At 37.7% G+C, this 15,810-nt stretch overlaps 1 protein-coding gene across 9 annotated transcripts in view; it reads right to left on the bottom strand.

The window, feature by feature from the left end:
* The window catches only part of LOC124636273 (protein sprint), a 201,310-nt gene that overhangs the window by 20,112 nt on the left and 165,388 nt on the right, over positions 1–15,810 (bottom strand). For all 9 annotated transcript variants that reach the window (XM_047172299.1, XM_047172298.1, XM_047172295.1 and 6 more), the window contains one exon: positions 4,027–4,360. In XM_047172299.1, the coding sequence (XP_047028255.1) occupies positions 4,027–4,360 (334 nt within the window). The remainder of the gene's footprint in view (positions 1–4,026; positions 4,361–15,810) is intronic.

Here is a 15,810-nt window from a genome sequence, read left to right as displayed (position 1 = left end):
AGCGTGGGGGAGTAAGGCTAGGGGTGCATGCGACGGCAGATGACTCACCCGGGGTGGTTAAAATCAATAAGTCGGATCCACCCGCTCGTGTGTACCGATCAGATTGCCGTAATAACCATTTTTCTGCGCACCGCGTTAATTCGCGTTTTTCGTCATTACCGGTAATTTTGTTTCTCGGTATTAATTGCAAGTTCGTGGGAATGGCGCTGTTAAGTAATTGAGAGAGTTGGATTAATTAATTGATTTTTATAACTTTTATGTAGGGAGAAATACACTGTTTGAAAAACTATTGACCCTGGACACAATTATTTTTATGTGCAGATATTCTTTTTGTCATATTAACGAAATTTGGGGTATGCCAAAAATTTCCAAATTTTTCGATTTCGCGTCAACGCAGACGGCGTAGTTAAATATGTATAACGCAGTAAAAGTCCACATAGCCCGAAGGTGCCATTACCATAATAAGCGTCCCGGAAACTGGACAGGGGAGCTCAACTCATGGGGTTTGATACCATTGACTTGACGCCTGACTTCACTTCGCCGTTTCCTTTATTGGCAACCTAATTGCATATTTCGGAATTTATCGCTACGGTTGATTAGGCGATGAATTATATTAAATATAAATCAATATCAACATAAATGCCTAAACCATTTTGAAAGATAAAAATATATTTATAAGAAATCAACCAAAACAAATTCAATCAACGCATGAGAAATGCAATTTCCATTAACTACACGCTTGATACAAAAACATGTGCAACTAACGATTCAATTAATACACGTCACACAATAAGACCAAATAATCGGCGAAAAAATTCGCATCAGTCCGAACAATGCAATAAAGCGGAAACGAGCGACGCATCTATCCTCCCTATTGTTGTACTAAATCGATGGCATCCACTGCACCGCATGCAAATTAAACTAGGGACGGCTTCATTTTTTTTCGTCCAACGATTAAAGCCAGCCCTGCGTCGGAAGGGCGCAGACAAAGTTCCGGGCCACCCGATAATCGTTCCGTGTTGACAATGCCAGTAATTATCGCGTTTAAAACGCCTAACTTCCGAACTCGGAATCAAGTCCCGACTTTTACCGGTTTCTGCTCGACTCCTAAGTTTATTAAAACTAGTCGAGTGTAACGAACATTTTACTGTTAAGAAGTAGTTTGAAAGCTTTTAAAATGATTGCCGTCTATAGTCTGTTTTTTAATATCGTAGACTAAATTGACACTTGCAAAATGTCAAACTTTCTAATAATTTTGCTAGCTCTGTGGTGCAGTGTTGTACTTACGATACCGGTACGTTGAATCGTAACTTTTTACAATAAGTCATCCTGAAATAATGGGCTTATCCTTGATGATTACGCATGGCTTTGCGTGGTCAGATATCCCTGGCAGTTTGTAGCACGTCGTACAGCCATGTGTACGTACGTGAATTTTAAATATAAAACTTTGAATGAATATTAAATTCGTCTATTATAGATAAAAAGTTACGATTCAACGAACCGGTATCGTAAGTACAACACTGCACCACAGAGCTAGCAAAATTATTAGAAAGTTTGACATTTTGCAAGTGTCAATTTAGTCTACGGGATTAAAAAACAGACTATAACATGATATTAATTGGCGGCCAAGTAGTTTACGCCCCACTAAGCAAACAGCGAGTAAATAATTTATTTGCAGCTATTACAGGCAATCAATGTCAATAACGATTTTAGAATAAGTTTTGAGTCTATTTTGTTGCCTTTATTTTGAATAGCGATTAGCCTAACCTAGACAACGTTTCATTACATTTCCAGACAGTTTTAAATGAGTTTTTAAGGCGTTAAATTAATAGATGTACATTTAAAAAGCATTAAATATCACAGCGGAGTCTCCACTTTGTCGTCTGTCGTTAAAATGTTGATGAATGGGGCGAGCGGAGTTTCATTACGTTATCTATTCATTTGCACGGCAAACGAGCCTTTCAGTGAGTCACGGTCGGCAATATTTAGATATAAAATATGAACACATTTTAACTAGATTAATAAAAAATGCACACATGTATGTTACAGACAGGTATTGGCATTATATCACAGGTTTGATGCTGACATTTTGGATTATTGGTTTTATATACAGTACCTACTTTTTGACACATCGCTACTTATCCCAAAATTACTGTTACAGCCTTTTTATCGTCCCACTGCTGGGCACAGGCATCCTCTCACATGGAGAAGGATTGAGCATTAATCACCACGCTTGCTCAATGCGGGTTGGTGATTTCGGACTGTATAGTCCAGGTTTCCTCAAGATGTTTTCCTTCACCTTTTTATCAGCCATTGGTGTCCAAGTAATACTTAGAAAGTACATACAAACTTAGAAAAGTTGCATTGGTACTTGCCTGACCTGGAATCGAACCCACGAACTCATACTCGAGAGATTGGTTCTTTACCCACTAGGCCACCACGACTTACGACATCACTAAGACACGACACGACTATCCCAAAATTATCCATTAAAAATATTTATGTCTGCCATCTCAAGTACATTAAAAGTGTATTTAACCCTCAAAAACCGAAGCGCTCTGTAATTACCCGCAAAATAATTAAAAACACCATTACAGACCGTAAATGGTACGGTACGAGTTCGCGTCCGAAAATTCTAAGTCGCACATGTCATTTATGTGCCGCAAAAGGCAGTTAACTTTGGTCCCCCACTCTAATTTGAGGGTTAATAGGCAGTCCGATGGACCAGTAAGTGTAGTGTAATGAATATTATGCTTTCAGGCGATCCCTTTACTTTTCGGCATGGCACTTGTGGTGCAAAATGACCAGACAACGTTTAAAGTAATTGCGTAGACAAATTAGTTCTATGAAATTGAAAGTCGGGTCTTTCAATTAGGAGGATCTCAGAAGTTTTTCAGGCCCACAGACTAGAAATAAATAGCAGGATGACAAATTCAGTTTACGGAAATATTAGACTTGGTCAGAAATAGAAGCCTTAGCACGGCCAAATGTACAAACGAAAAACGAACTCAAACACGCGAAAGCTCGCATTTCAAGACCAATATTTATACCTACAGTGTCAGCCACAGTAAAAACTGCACCATTACTCCCTATATTTTAAACGCGAACACAATGCAAGGGTTTGGTGGGGCTTCAAGCATTCACAGAGCAACGCCCGCAATTGACTGAGAACTTACACCTCGAGTGGCTCCCGTCACTGCTGTAGTGTGGCTGAGTGCAGCGGCAGGGTTGGTAAACATTGTACCACAACAACGGTTAATTGTCATTTAGAAAACATGTAGCAGTGCTAAGGATAATGTACCGCACGTTTAATGTTTCTTTAATTATGTTTCAGAGTGAGATGTCGCATACTAAAGACGTTTTGCGAATTGCGCAATGTTTGTTCAGGCAGGTTCACTTTTCTTGTGAATTTTGATGTGTTTGTAACAAAAACATTTTTTTTTTGGATCTCCATTTTGCATGATTTGCGTATTGTTACAAATCTTCAAGAAGTATTGTAATAAACGCGGTGGAACATTTGTAAACCCGGTTTAAAGGTGCCGGGTATTTGTACACCGTAAATAATTCCAATAAGAAGAATGGAACATCAAACGAAAATCCTCCCCTGCCTACAAAGTCCCTTCTATACTTCTACCGCAAATTTAATTCCGTATCGACTATTGAAAAATATTGCTTTCATGTAACATCTCCCATCGCATTCACATGGTAATGGCAGCAAAATAAAAAGACGAACGCATTTCGAGAGCCAACAACATACATCTCCAGTACTACACAAATAAATGGCTGAATATAATTTCATTCCGACACAATATTTTACTACAGAAATTCTCCTCGTTCAATCTCTTTACACAGTACCTTCCGATATGCAAATAAAGAAACCGTACAAAACTGGAAGTACAGTTGAAAAAAAACGTCTGTGAAACTAAAAACTAAATAGAACTGCGGCACGGTTCATTAGGCAACCGAATGGACTCCAATTCGTTATTTAAAAGTTTTAAAACTTGGATGGAATAAAGGGTCCCTTACCTGACTAAGGCTGTCTCCTAGACTGCCGTCAGCGTCGACCGGTCTGAAGAGTTGGTTGGAGTCTTTAATTGGTAAGTCTCTTGGTCTATGTTTTCTTTCTTGGGCTTCCCGCATCGCTTGAGTCTGAAGTCTTTCAAAGAACTCTCTAGGCTTCAGCGGGGGTGGGTCGTCGTCAGGCGGTGGCGGCGGAGGAGGGGGGAGCCTCGTGCGCGGTGAGCTTCGAAGCAGGGACCTCTCGTCGTCTTCGGTGGAGCGCTCATCGTGATCTGAGTCTGAACTTCTGCTGTCACGTCTTCTTATGCCCTGGAGATGTGGCTCGAGGAATGTCGCATTTCTGAAACAAAGAAATAAAAGTTTAAGAAAAAATGTAACAAACAAGTGAAAAATGAACTGAAGGCACCTCAGTAATCGATGCATTGGAGTGCATTCACTTGATAAAAAATACCTTTTCAGCAAATAAATTAAGAAGAGCACTCCACAATTCAACTGATACTCCACAACTCACAGTATTAACAGTGCGAAATAAATGCGCTATTAGGCATCTAGTCGACGCGGAATCGATTTCGGCTCATCTAGTTGCAGCTTACCAACACATGGGGCCGAACTGACCAGACTAAAGGGACATTAACTAAGATTTATTCTCGAACACGGGCCCAGCCGCGTAGGTATTAATTAAAAAGCTGTGCACGGTGTGGTACGACGCAACGAGTGCGTCGGACATTCTTTAGAATTACTTACTCAGCTCATTTCGACCGGTTAGGGGAGAATGTTTCGCAATCTTGTACGAATCGAAAATTAATTAAATTGAGGTAAATGTGAAACGTAATGATTTCAATTGGATTGTGTTTAATTGTATATCTGTTTACTGAATTTTGCAGACTTTATAACCCTGTCTGTTTTTTGAAGTTCATGATCTTACTTTTAGCAACATCGAATCATTAGGCACCCAAAAAGGTTTAGCCAACCAGCATTCATCAAACATACAGCGGTTCCGCAATTTAACCCATCTCAGCGGCTGTTGTTAAAAATGTTTGTAATAACCCTGTCGTGCTGATGCGAAGTGACACTCAATTTGTTAAAACAAATGACGCGTCACTATGACCGGCGCATTTTAGAATGGACCCTAGTGTTAATTTAACGGAATTTTGAATACATATTTGCCTATGAAAAGGGTATAATTATGTGTTTTTCTGCCCTACTATTTTGCTTCTATGAAATACGTACATATACATCAAACTATCTATTTTAGAAATCCAACTCTAGAGATAGCAATTATGCTTGGGCGTTGAATCAATTGGAAGACAGGAACTTTACGACGCTTAGTTCAGAGTTTCCTATTAAATTAGTCAATCAATTCACTCGATAGTTAATCCAGGTTCAAAGCTGTATAATGTGCTTTGTGCAGTTAATTTAATATACGTTTGTATCTTAGAGATTACACATTATAAAATGAATATAAAATCGTAATCAGATGCAGGATGCTATAAATTGCAAAGCTAAAAAAATATAATTAGTATTTTTCCCAAACTGACTCATATTCACACCCAGTTCCCTTTTAATTTTTGCATTTCACATCACTGGGTGACACATCCCAGAACCCTTTACTGTAACAAATCAGCATCGCGTCACATGTCACCCCTATGGTCATTACGGACGAGTGACACCGACAATTAATTAAAACGTCATACCGGCTTCCAACACAGGTGTACCGATGAAAACCTTAATTAATTTTAATGTCGTATCATATATGCGCAGAGTTATTAATATTAAAAGTCATTAACTGAGGTTACAGTAGCGGTTTAGGGTTTGGACCGTGATGGTGGATTTGGTCCTGTTATTTTGAGAGAGTTTTAATGATGGTTTTTGTTCGTCTGGCTCTATAGGTATGAGTGGACACAGTAGCAGGTAGGCAAAACTTTTGCAAATAACTATATACGAATACATCTTTATGCTCTTTTTGGAAAGACTTTTGAGATGAATGATTCCTAAGATTAAGATTTTCTACCTGCTTAACTGAACACTATATTAATAAAAAATGTGTAGGTAGGTAGGTAGTTGCTATGGTCTTTTATCACGTTTTCGTCGAATTTCGGAGCACAAAATATAGAAAATCCTAAAAAGATTTTTCCCCATTTTATTCGTTTAGCTCGACAATTTTTCAGACGTGCCAAAAATTTGGCTCAATTGTGCCTACTACGGCAAATAAGTATAGATTTTTTGGACACAGGTCGGAAGTGGCGGAACCATGAGATTAATGTGAATTCCGCACACGCACTAGCGGGAAAAATATATTATTTTGTTTCAGGGCTGACACCTGGGTACTGCGGTATTACCGAATTACATTACCGCTATATATAAATAGATTGTATTACATGACAATTTTCCTAACAGTTCAGGACTGTGTAGGCGATATAAATATAGCCAAGTTTGTGTGACTTACCAAGGATCGTCTAAAAATTTTATATTTTGCCAGCTTTTGTTGGGTATAAGCAATTTGACATCAGATTTACAAAAAAAGAAAAGCTTTTTCAATTGTGCTTTTCAGCACATATTTCATAACAATATTGACAATGATTCTTAATTTAAACTGCTGTCATCCCTATTCGTTCACGGCGCATTGTTTGTCATAGCCGGGCACAGCCCTAATGGCCGGCTTTTGTTTTTCTTCATTTAGTGACCGCCTCTAGGGTACCGCTATTTAGATACAAAAGAACCCAACGTTTGCAGGAACACTCCACTTGATTTAATGTAATAAAGCGCTTTGGATGAATTTATTTTTGTTATTTTTGTTTAACACAATTTCTTATGGCACCTATAGATATTTACAGTAAGTTTCTGCAATTTAAATGATACCTGCCTACTCATTAATATTGAAATGAGATTACCCATAAAAGCGACTTGGTGTGAAATCTCTTCTAGCTTATTCTATAATTAAGGAAAAGAGATATTTTATTGAAAGACACTATGAACCAGCTTTAAAATAATTGATTAAAGACTGAATTTATGAACCTCCGTTTTCTAGGGCCACTTTAGAACCGTTCAAGCAAGTTTTCCTCGACGCTTTGAAACTCGTAACTTAATCTGGAGTGGGTAGATAAAAGTCAAGACTAATGCTACATTAAACCTAAGACAGGGCTAACGAGAGTTTATTAGTAACAGAACACTCTCCAACGTAATCTATCTAGTTTAGCGAGAGGTTTTACCGTTTTATTTCGTGCGGTAGACTGGAAATGGTGCTGTCTGTAAAAAGGTTTTATGTTTTTGGCGCACTGAATCCTTCTAGTACTAGGATTATAGTACGTGTTAACGCTAGGAGCAAGTATTATAATAACGTTAAAAAAAACCTTAATGATGGAAATGATTCGAATGCAGTAGCTAATATACGCGATATAAATGAATAAGTAATATGCCTGTCATTGACCAAAATAAAAAGAGCAAACAATTCCACCATGACACCATGGTGGCATAGGTATGTGCCTACATCATTTAACAAACATATTAAAGGACAAAGTCGGTGCAATCTGTGTACCTACTATTAAACTAAGCATTCCTAGGCTTTGATCGCAAAACTTGACGTAAAATCGTCTATCGTAAGTAAGCCACACGTTTTATTGTGCCGCACAGACTCTGTTGAAAGGGTCGGCTACACTGCATCTGTCACAAAGGGTCTACCGTCACGTGCTCAATGGATTCCTGTGAATACGCGCTACTAGTGGAACGCGATTCAAATGTATTTAAATTTATTCGAGAATGAACTCGGTTTACCTTTGTCGTTGTAATTGTTGGTTAATTTGGGGCATTCGTCCCGGGTGTAGTGTAATGTGTGAATTTGGGATTGTTACATTCATTTTGGAAATGTCATTCATTAGTGCACTTTGGGGCCAAAATGTTTTAAAGGATTATAATATGTAGGTACCCAAATAGCCATAATATACCATAATAAGCAGCAAGAAAAACTGATGTCAAGTGATGTCATATAAATTACACGTAAGTCTTCAAAATCTAGATATTAGAGACCAAAAAGTACCTAACTAAAAGCCATATTACTTTTGGCCTTACGACTCATGACCGTAAATCGTCTACGTATACAACCTTGATTACTGATATACATTTTTATTCCAATGGAAGACAGTCTAGAGGTAAAAAGTCAAACAATGAATTAGACTTCTATTCAGTCACCCAAAGCGAGAACCTCAAGTAATGTATCAGTAAGTACTAGAGGTAACAGAGTGACGTTGAAGAGGGTACTTGTGTAGGAGCCGATAACGGCCACTCAGTGCTCAGACTGCGCTCACACTTGGCACTTGACTATTAATCTGTGTGCGATACCGCCATTAATTTTGGTATTCTTGATGATTGTTAAGAAGTGTCTGTTTTTCTGTAGGTGTTAATAAGGAGCTTCTATTAATTTATTATTCACATGATTTAACATTAGATTCATAATTATAAATTTTAATTCCACTGACATTTGCAAGAAATATGTTTAAATATGTAATAGGTATGCTTGATTTTTACATATTTAAAACCAATTATTATGTAGGTGTCTACGTATTACCTAAATAAACAGGAAAAATTCTTCATAGCAGTTATTAATTTACGTCCACCTCTTCACAAAAGCTCGTTTCACTCATTACAATATCAACCATAACAATTTTCCACATACATTTTCACACACGACGCACCAATGTGCAGGTTGCACCGTGACGTCAGAGTGCGGCGCCTCACTAATGCGATTATACAGTATGTACCAAAGTAAAGCTCTCACAGCCGTGATGTTACGCCAACGGCTTTTAGACTACACCCTTTATATGAACGATATTTTAGCACGGGAAATTTTAAGTGCTCTAAAATTGTTGGCGTTTTGGTTTTAGATATTTTCTTGGTTAGCGGAAAGTGTGAGTAAAGGGAGTGTAAGAGTGTAAAGTTAAGGTAATATTTTCATAATTTTTGGGGACTGTAATGCCTTTCAGATTTAAAGCAAAATTATTATGTCTTGGTTTTATTCTTGCGCAAATTAAAATGTGACATACACAAAAAATGGTTTACAATTTAGACACAATAATTTCACAATACAGAGGTAGTATCAGTAGGAGGAATGATAATGATGATTTTCTATCCTTTTCTATAGTAACTCTTTTGAAAAAGGTGCTTTCAAAAGATTGGAATCTCAATTGAATCGCGTACAAAATCAACAACCTAGTCAAACAATCTTAACAACTAACAAATTACTCAACATAACTCAATGTTAAAACATTTACGTAGTCCAAAATTCACCTCAAGCATGGCCTTTCCGAAATTGATGTTCACGTCGAGCAAACTCCGCCGCCAGCCGAAACAAAAGGCGTTGTTAACCCTGTTAACGTCGGCAGGCATCGGGCCGGAATGACCCGAACCTGTGTGATAACGCGGGTATATAATGTTCACCTTTAGGACCACAGAATGATGATATGGGAGGGTTAAGATGGGCAGAATAAAGAGATAGTGCTGACTGGTGAGGTTTATTTTTAGAGACACAATGGTTTTGAATTTGGTACTTAATGAGGGTCTGTGCTGTTGAAGTTATCTTTGGAGCTTTAAAATGAACCATGTAGTAAAGTACCATAAAATATGTACACATCTTGAAAGCTTTATGAGCAAAAATTGCAGCAGACCCTATGTAATTTCCACAAGATAAACCAGCTTTTATCAGTCACCACTTCCTAAGGGTAAAATATTCCTAACGGTAGCAAAAAGCAGGTGAAACGGTCCAATAACAGTATATTATCATAGCTAATACTCAGATATTATCCGGTTACCAGCAACTATTAATACAAATGAAAGGTTGTCCGGGAAGTTTCTACTCATCGGCGCAAAGGCTTCCACTTTCTTCAGGAAGCGTTAAGGCGAGGAAGTGGTCAACAATAATTCCATAACCGGCACGCGCATCTAAGGCGCCAAAAGGGGTCGGAGCGTCTGAGCGGGGCGAGGATAACAATACGCGCGCTAGCTTATAACTAAAAGTCGTAAGCGACAAAATGGTTTTGTAATTTTAATATTTAGAAATGATAATTTAATAAAAATTCCTACTACCATTTTAAAGAGTATGTATATACTCAACTACTAAAAAAGTTAAGAGGCTTAAATCGGTCCCGTTTGCCCATAATATGTGAATCTCTTTTTAAAAAGAGGTATGTTTGATATATTTTTCTCTGTTATAAAAGTTACCTAATCATGTTTCTACAACTAACAAAATAAGGCTTATATCATGAACTTTCAGGTAACCAAGTTGTATTTTGATCCGTTTTGTATTTACTGAGAAAAATTGACATCCTTGGCGCCAAAAATTCCAATTCGTCCTCTTAACTACGTATATATTGTCAATGATATACATCGGTGGCTCTATAGGGAAAGTAAAGGTAATTATAGAACAAATGACCCAACACACAAGATGTTGCAGGAGCAGGAGCAAGATGGTCATCAATCATGCTGTTTGCATAACTTTAATGTATGCAAGCTTTGTGTACTTTAATTACGGGTATGACATTAGTTATACCGGGTTTTGTAATAGTGGCCTTAAGTTTAATAGGAGATACAATGTAAATAATTGGGCAAACCAAATTACCTGTCCATTTTTGTACAGTACTAAAGCTATATACGTCTTTTGTTAGGAGTGAATATAAGTCGCCAGCTTCTCGGATTACGCAAGTGTTCGCAAAAAAGTCTCTAAGCATTGTTGGGGTTGATCTCTCTAATTTGTAACACGACCGACCTCTTTTATCTGCCAAATTGATTTTTCTAGCTGATAAAGCGAATAATTATGCTTAAGTGAGACCCCGTCACTGCTTCATAATCCGAAGGCTTTAGAATCAAGGAGGGATGATCAAAGGGAAGCAAAATGGAACATCCCTGCTTTGGTTAATATATAATGAGAGTCTCGTTTAAATCTGCGTGTTTACATTAATTTACTGAATATAAATGTTCTGTCGGGATTCCGTTTCAGAAGATCTTCTGTTTATTTTACAAGCCTGTGTTTTAAGGTGCTTAATTTAAATGCATTTGTTTTTTAAATGATTCTGCAAAAGCCAGCCAGTTCAATTAAAAGAGGACTAACGTAAATTATCATGATACATGATGGGGCGTTCAGAAAAGCCATTAAATTAAATTCCAACATGTGTCTCGTCTCGTTGATAAATAGTGTTTAACGTGAAAGTTTTAGCAACTACGATTATATTGAATGATTTAGGTTTGGCATGCATCTCAATTTAAAAAGTGCCTGTTTTTATATACCTATGTCTGATTCAAACTAGTTGTTCTAGTTTCACTGTAATACTGACAAGTGGTACTTAAATGTCAAAGCCTAGTGTAATTATCACATTACCGTAGCGTGCTTTTAAAAGACCTGACATTTTACTGACCCAGTTGTCATAAGATCATAAAACCGAATTTTATTTTATCAAAAGCTTTTATCATAAAAGCGTTATCGAGCGAGACATATAGATACTAGACATATATGTATTTGGTTACGTTGTCTCTTATAGTCGCATGCAGATTTGTGTACTTCAAAAATATATAGTAAGTTTATTGAAAGAATAAATCTTAGGGTGCGTCCACATCTGGCGAATGTGCCGCGAATGTGCAGCTCGCGAGCCGTTTGCGAGCTGCCTGCGAGTTGCGCGCGCGCAGTCACTGCAATAGTTTGGTGCGCCTCTTTAGCGCAACTCATGCAAGGCTCGTATAGAGCGCGCGATCTGCGCGCACTCAGTTCTCGCCCTTACAGTTCCGTTTACTGGCTCAGTACTATCGAAGATGTCAGAAGTCGCGCGCCGCCTGCGCGCTGATCGCGAACGGCGCTTAGGTCGCGCGCGAACTGCGCGCGGGCGGCGCAGAAGCGGCGCACGAACAAAAATGCACGCGCGCAGCTCGCGGGCAGCTCGCAAACGGCTCGCGAGCTGCACATTCGCGGCACATTCGCCAGATGTGGACGCACCCTTACGTTAAACGCACAATTGCACAATCGCAGTAACACATCATGAACTAATGTCAAGTGTACAGTTATCAGGGGTATTTGGCATCGGTAACGTTCGCAGTTGGCACGACGCACCTCTGCCATTGTCAATGCCAGTAGTGTCAACATGCCTCACGGCGGTTTAATGTAGTGTTGAACTAATCTTTGGATGTATGGTGATATTAGTTTCGGAGACCTTGGTTGGAGCCAGTGAGGGCACATTGGTTGTGAACTTAGGTTTGATTGATGCGTCTCGCGTGTTAAGGAAGATAGAACTTTCCTCAATAATTGATATCAATAAATACTCAAAGTGGTGTTAAGATAATAATAATCATCTTCTAAAATGAAGAAGTCCACGGTCTAGTTTAACTGCACAAAGAGTATTTCATATCTCACTGGAGAAAGATGCCAAAAAAAACATACCTACATACTTAGAACAGATCCATAACTATTCCAACAAGCTTTACAAAATCCTCAACGAAACTTAAGACATGCTTAAAGCCAACTTAAGCCCAAACAAATATAACAGTTTATAATAAAAGACTACCACTAACGGGTGTTACAATATTCTATGGAGGAAGTGTAACAGTTTTCATACAGCTTTTGTGAGACCGTTAAGATGGCGTATGTGGTGGGTGCACACGGTACTAGTAGACTTGATTACAGCTATTTGTCTACCCCGCCTTAGACCGCTATGGCTACGGTAGGTCTGCAAGGAGGTTACATGTTTTCCGCTCCATATGTCATGCTTGCTAGATTTTGTTTTCGAAATTTAAATTTTTGTGGGGAAAAATGCTATTGAGTAATGTTAGTGAATTTTTTGTCAGTTGATGAGGTTTTACTGCTTAAAGAGTTTTGTTTGAGTGCTAGTAAGTCGCATCAGGTATCTGTGAAGATCTAAGGGGGAGATGATGATGATGATGAAGTCGCATCTTGAATGCTAAGCAGTTATAATATAATTTTTGAATAGGTTTCTAAGTAAATTGATGTCATGAAAGCAAGTTAAATAAAAGCTTGTGAAGAGATAAAACGTCATTCATGCAGTAAATAGTTAGTAAATCATACTTGTACGTTGAGAAACTATAGACAAGTACCGTCACTCATTTTTTTTTTTGGGTTGATTAAGGAAATTGATCAAAACAATTGCATATTGGATATTATCCCTGTATCATGATAACTTATTTTTAACCCCCGACGCAAAAACGACGGGGTGTTATAAGTTTGACGTGTCTGTGTGTGTGTGTGTGTGTGTGTGTGTGTGTGTGTGTGTGTGTGTGTGTGTGTGTGTGTGTGTGTATGTGGCATCGTAGCTCCCAAACGGATGATCCGATTGTAATGCGGTTTTTTTTGTTTGAAAGGAATGTCATTCGGGAGTGTTCTTAGCTATGTTTGGTGGAAATCGGTTCAGGTCTTCAAGGTCATCAGCTTGTTTGTTAGGTGTGATAGGAATGTTACACGCTCAGTTTACTTGCAAGCATATGTGGGATCTGAAATTTGAAATACTAATGTCTTCTGGAACCACTAAGCTGGTCTGCTGTTAGGACACGAAGATAGGAGACGTAACCCTGAACTGCTTTTTAGTAAACCCATCGAGTTTGGGCTCGTTGAATTTGTCTTGACTGGTTCTCTTCATGTTTCTAATTGACGAGAACCTGATGCTGGAAATGGGATGTGGCGGATGAAACCCTGGAATGGTATATAACCCTGGATCACCAAAGGTTAATCTTTATTGTTTCTCAATCTGTGCAATTCTCCCAGAGCCAGTTTGTCATGAGGATTGTTAAACAGCTTCCTTTGGCCGAGATGACATATAGCTACCCCATCTTAAAATAAAATAAATTAAATGAAGGAAAAATTAAGTAGCTCCTTCAAAAAGCATGAAATAAAATTAAATTATAAATTTAAAAAAAACCCCGACCTAAAAAAAGTACGCAATTATTATGACAAAAGGTTAAAAACGCTAAACCCTATAAAAAGCAAAAAAAACTTTTAACACTTCGTAAGTACCAACTAAAGCATGTCAGACTAAACTAAATTTTGACGTGTCGGGGGACCGCTTTTTACCTTCAAAAATACTTACATAAATCAAATGATAGGTACCTACCTAATTACAACATTCGTATATAAAAAAACACGAATCTTAATTAAATAATTAGAGCGGTCCCCCGACACGACAAAATTTAGTTTAGTCAGATATGCTTTAGTTGGTACTTACGAAGTGTTAAAAGTTTTTTTTTGCTTTTTATAGGGTTTAGCGTTTTTAACCTTTTGTCATAATAATTGCGTACTTTTTTTGGGTCGGGGGTTTTTTTATCTGCAACAACAATATACATAAAAGACCAGACAATACAATATTACAAATATGATATAATACCCTCTTACGTAAAGCTTAACTGTGCCGAGGAATAACGGAAATAATTGGGCGTGTTCTCAGTGTGAGTCAGACAAGCTTTAATAGTCCTGTTTGCTTTCTATTTCATTATAGTGTCTCTGTCTCAGAGTATTATGTTGTACATTAATTTGTTCTGTGATTGGATTTCGATGTTATTGGCTACGTTTGCTTTTGTCAACATTTTTTGGATAAAACCCATTTTATTCGTGCCTGCATATATATAACCATATTCTATATTCTTCGCCATAACGCCATTCTGTTCAGAAACTAGAATCGTTGTTTATAGTGTTGATTCTGTATTCAACCGAGACTTCAGCTAGTTTCATGTTTTGATAAATAAAAAATAATAATACCATCAGGTCGTCCCCACTTAGTCTTAAAACCTCTAATCTAATAGTCTAATAAAAGATAAACAAAACAAAAACTTCTCAACTTCTCATATGAAACGAATACCCTCCATACCCTCCACATCACTCCCTCAAATAATATTCAATACAGAGCATAAAAGACGAAATTATAGTTTAGTTACGACAAAATCCTTCCTTGAAAACTTCGCTTCCATTGCTAGACCAAGAGCTTTTCTTGCAAACTTTTCAATACAGCCCCTACAAACAATTCAACCTCTATTTAAAGGACCATAAGGTTTACAAAGGTTGCAGGGTTAAGTTTGCTAAGTCCAAATGCTTGGGAATTGGTCTGGGATACGCTTGAAGCATTTACGGTGCATTTTATTGATGCAATAAGTACTTGAAGAGTCGGTACTGCATCTTTTCAGTCTACGTTTTTCACTAAGTGATATTGGAGCTGTGATTTAAACATTTTACATGGGTACTTTAGTTTTATTGGCAGTCAAAGCATGGGTGCAGTTTTTGGGGAATTTTGACTGTCAAAATCTTAAAAAAACAAGTATTTTCTTTTTCATCCAATGCTTAGAGGTTTTTCCTTATCAGGAGAACAGACTTAGTATTGAAGGTTAAGCATCATATTAGAGTATGAAAATTAAGTTAAACCAGTCTCATATCAACAGAGCATTCTCAAACATCTTTAAAATCTCTTTGTAATATACTTCCAAACAAAACTTAAACACAAGCGAGCGAAGAAATATTCAATTTTTAAAGTTAAATCCAAAAGCACCGCAGCCCATTCACTTTATTAAAATTTTCAAGTCTTCGCTACCATGCGGAGCAGCCGGGTCCACTACATTTTGCATACGTTGTGATCGGTATACTTACGGCGTCTTCGCATTATGGAATATGGAAAAACGCATTATGGAACATATTTTAGTAGTTTTCTATATTTTAGTTCTAATCGATAATCAATGCCTTATAATATTTTTCAATATAAAATTGAGGTTTATTGAAAATCGAAGGTGCGAAACGGAAGGGTGGAAGCCGACCCCAACATAGTT

Source organism: Helicoverpa zea, chromosome 14, assembly GCF_022581195.2.
Source record: "Helicoverpa zea isolate HzStark_Cry1AcR chromosome 14, ilHelZeax1.1, whole genome shotgun sequence".
Taxonomy (NCBI): Eukaryota; Metazoa; Arthropoda; class Insecta; order Lepidoptera; family Noctuidae; genus Helicoverpa; species Helicoverpa zea.
Note: the sequence above shows the minus strand (reverse complement) of the source record. Positions and strands in the feature narration are given on the sequence as shown.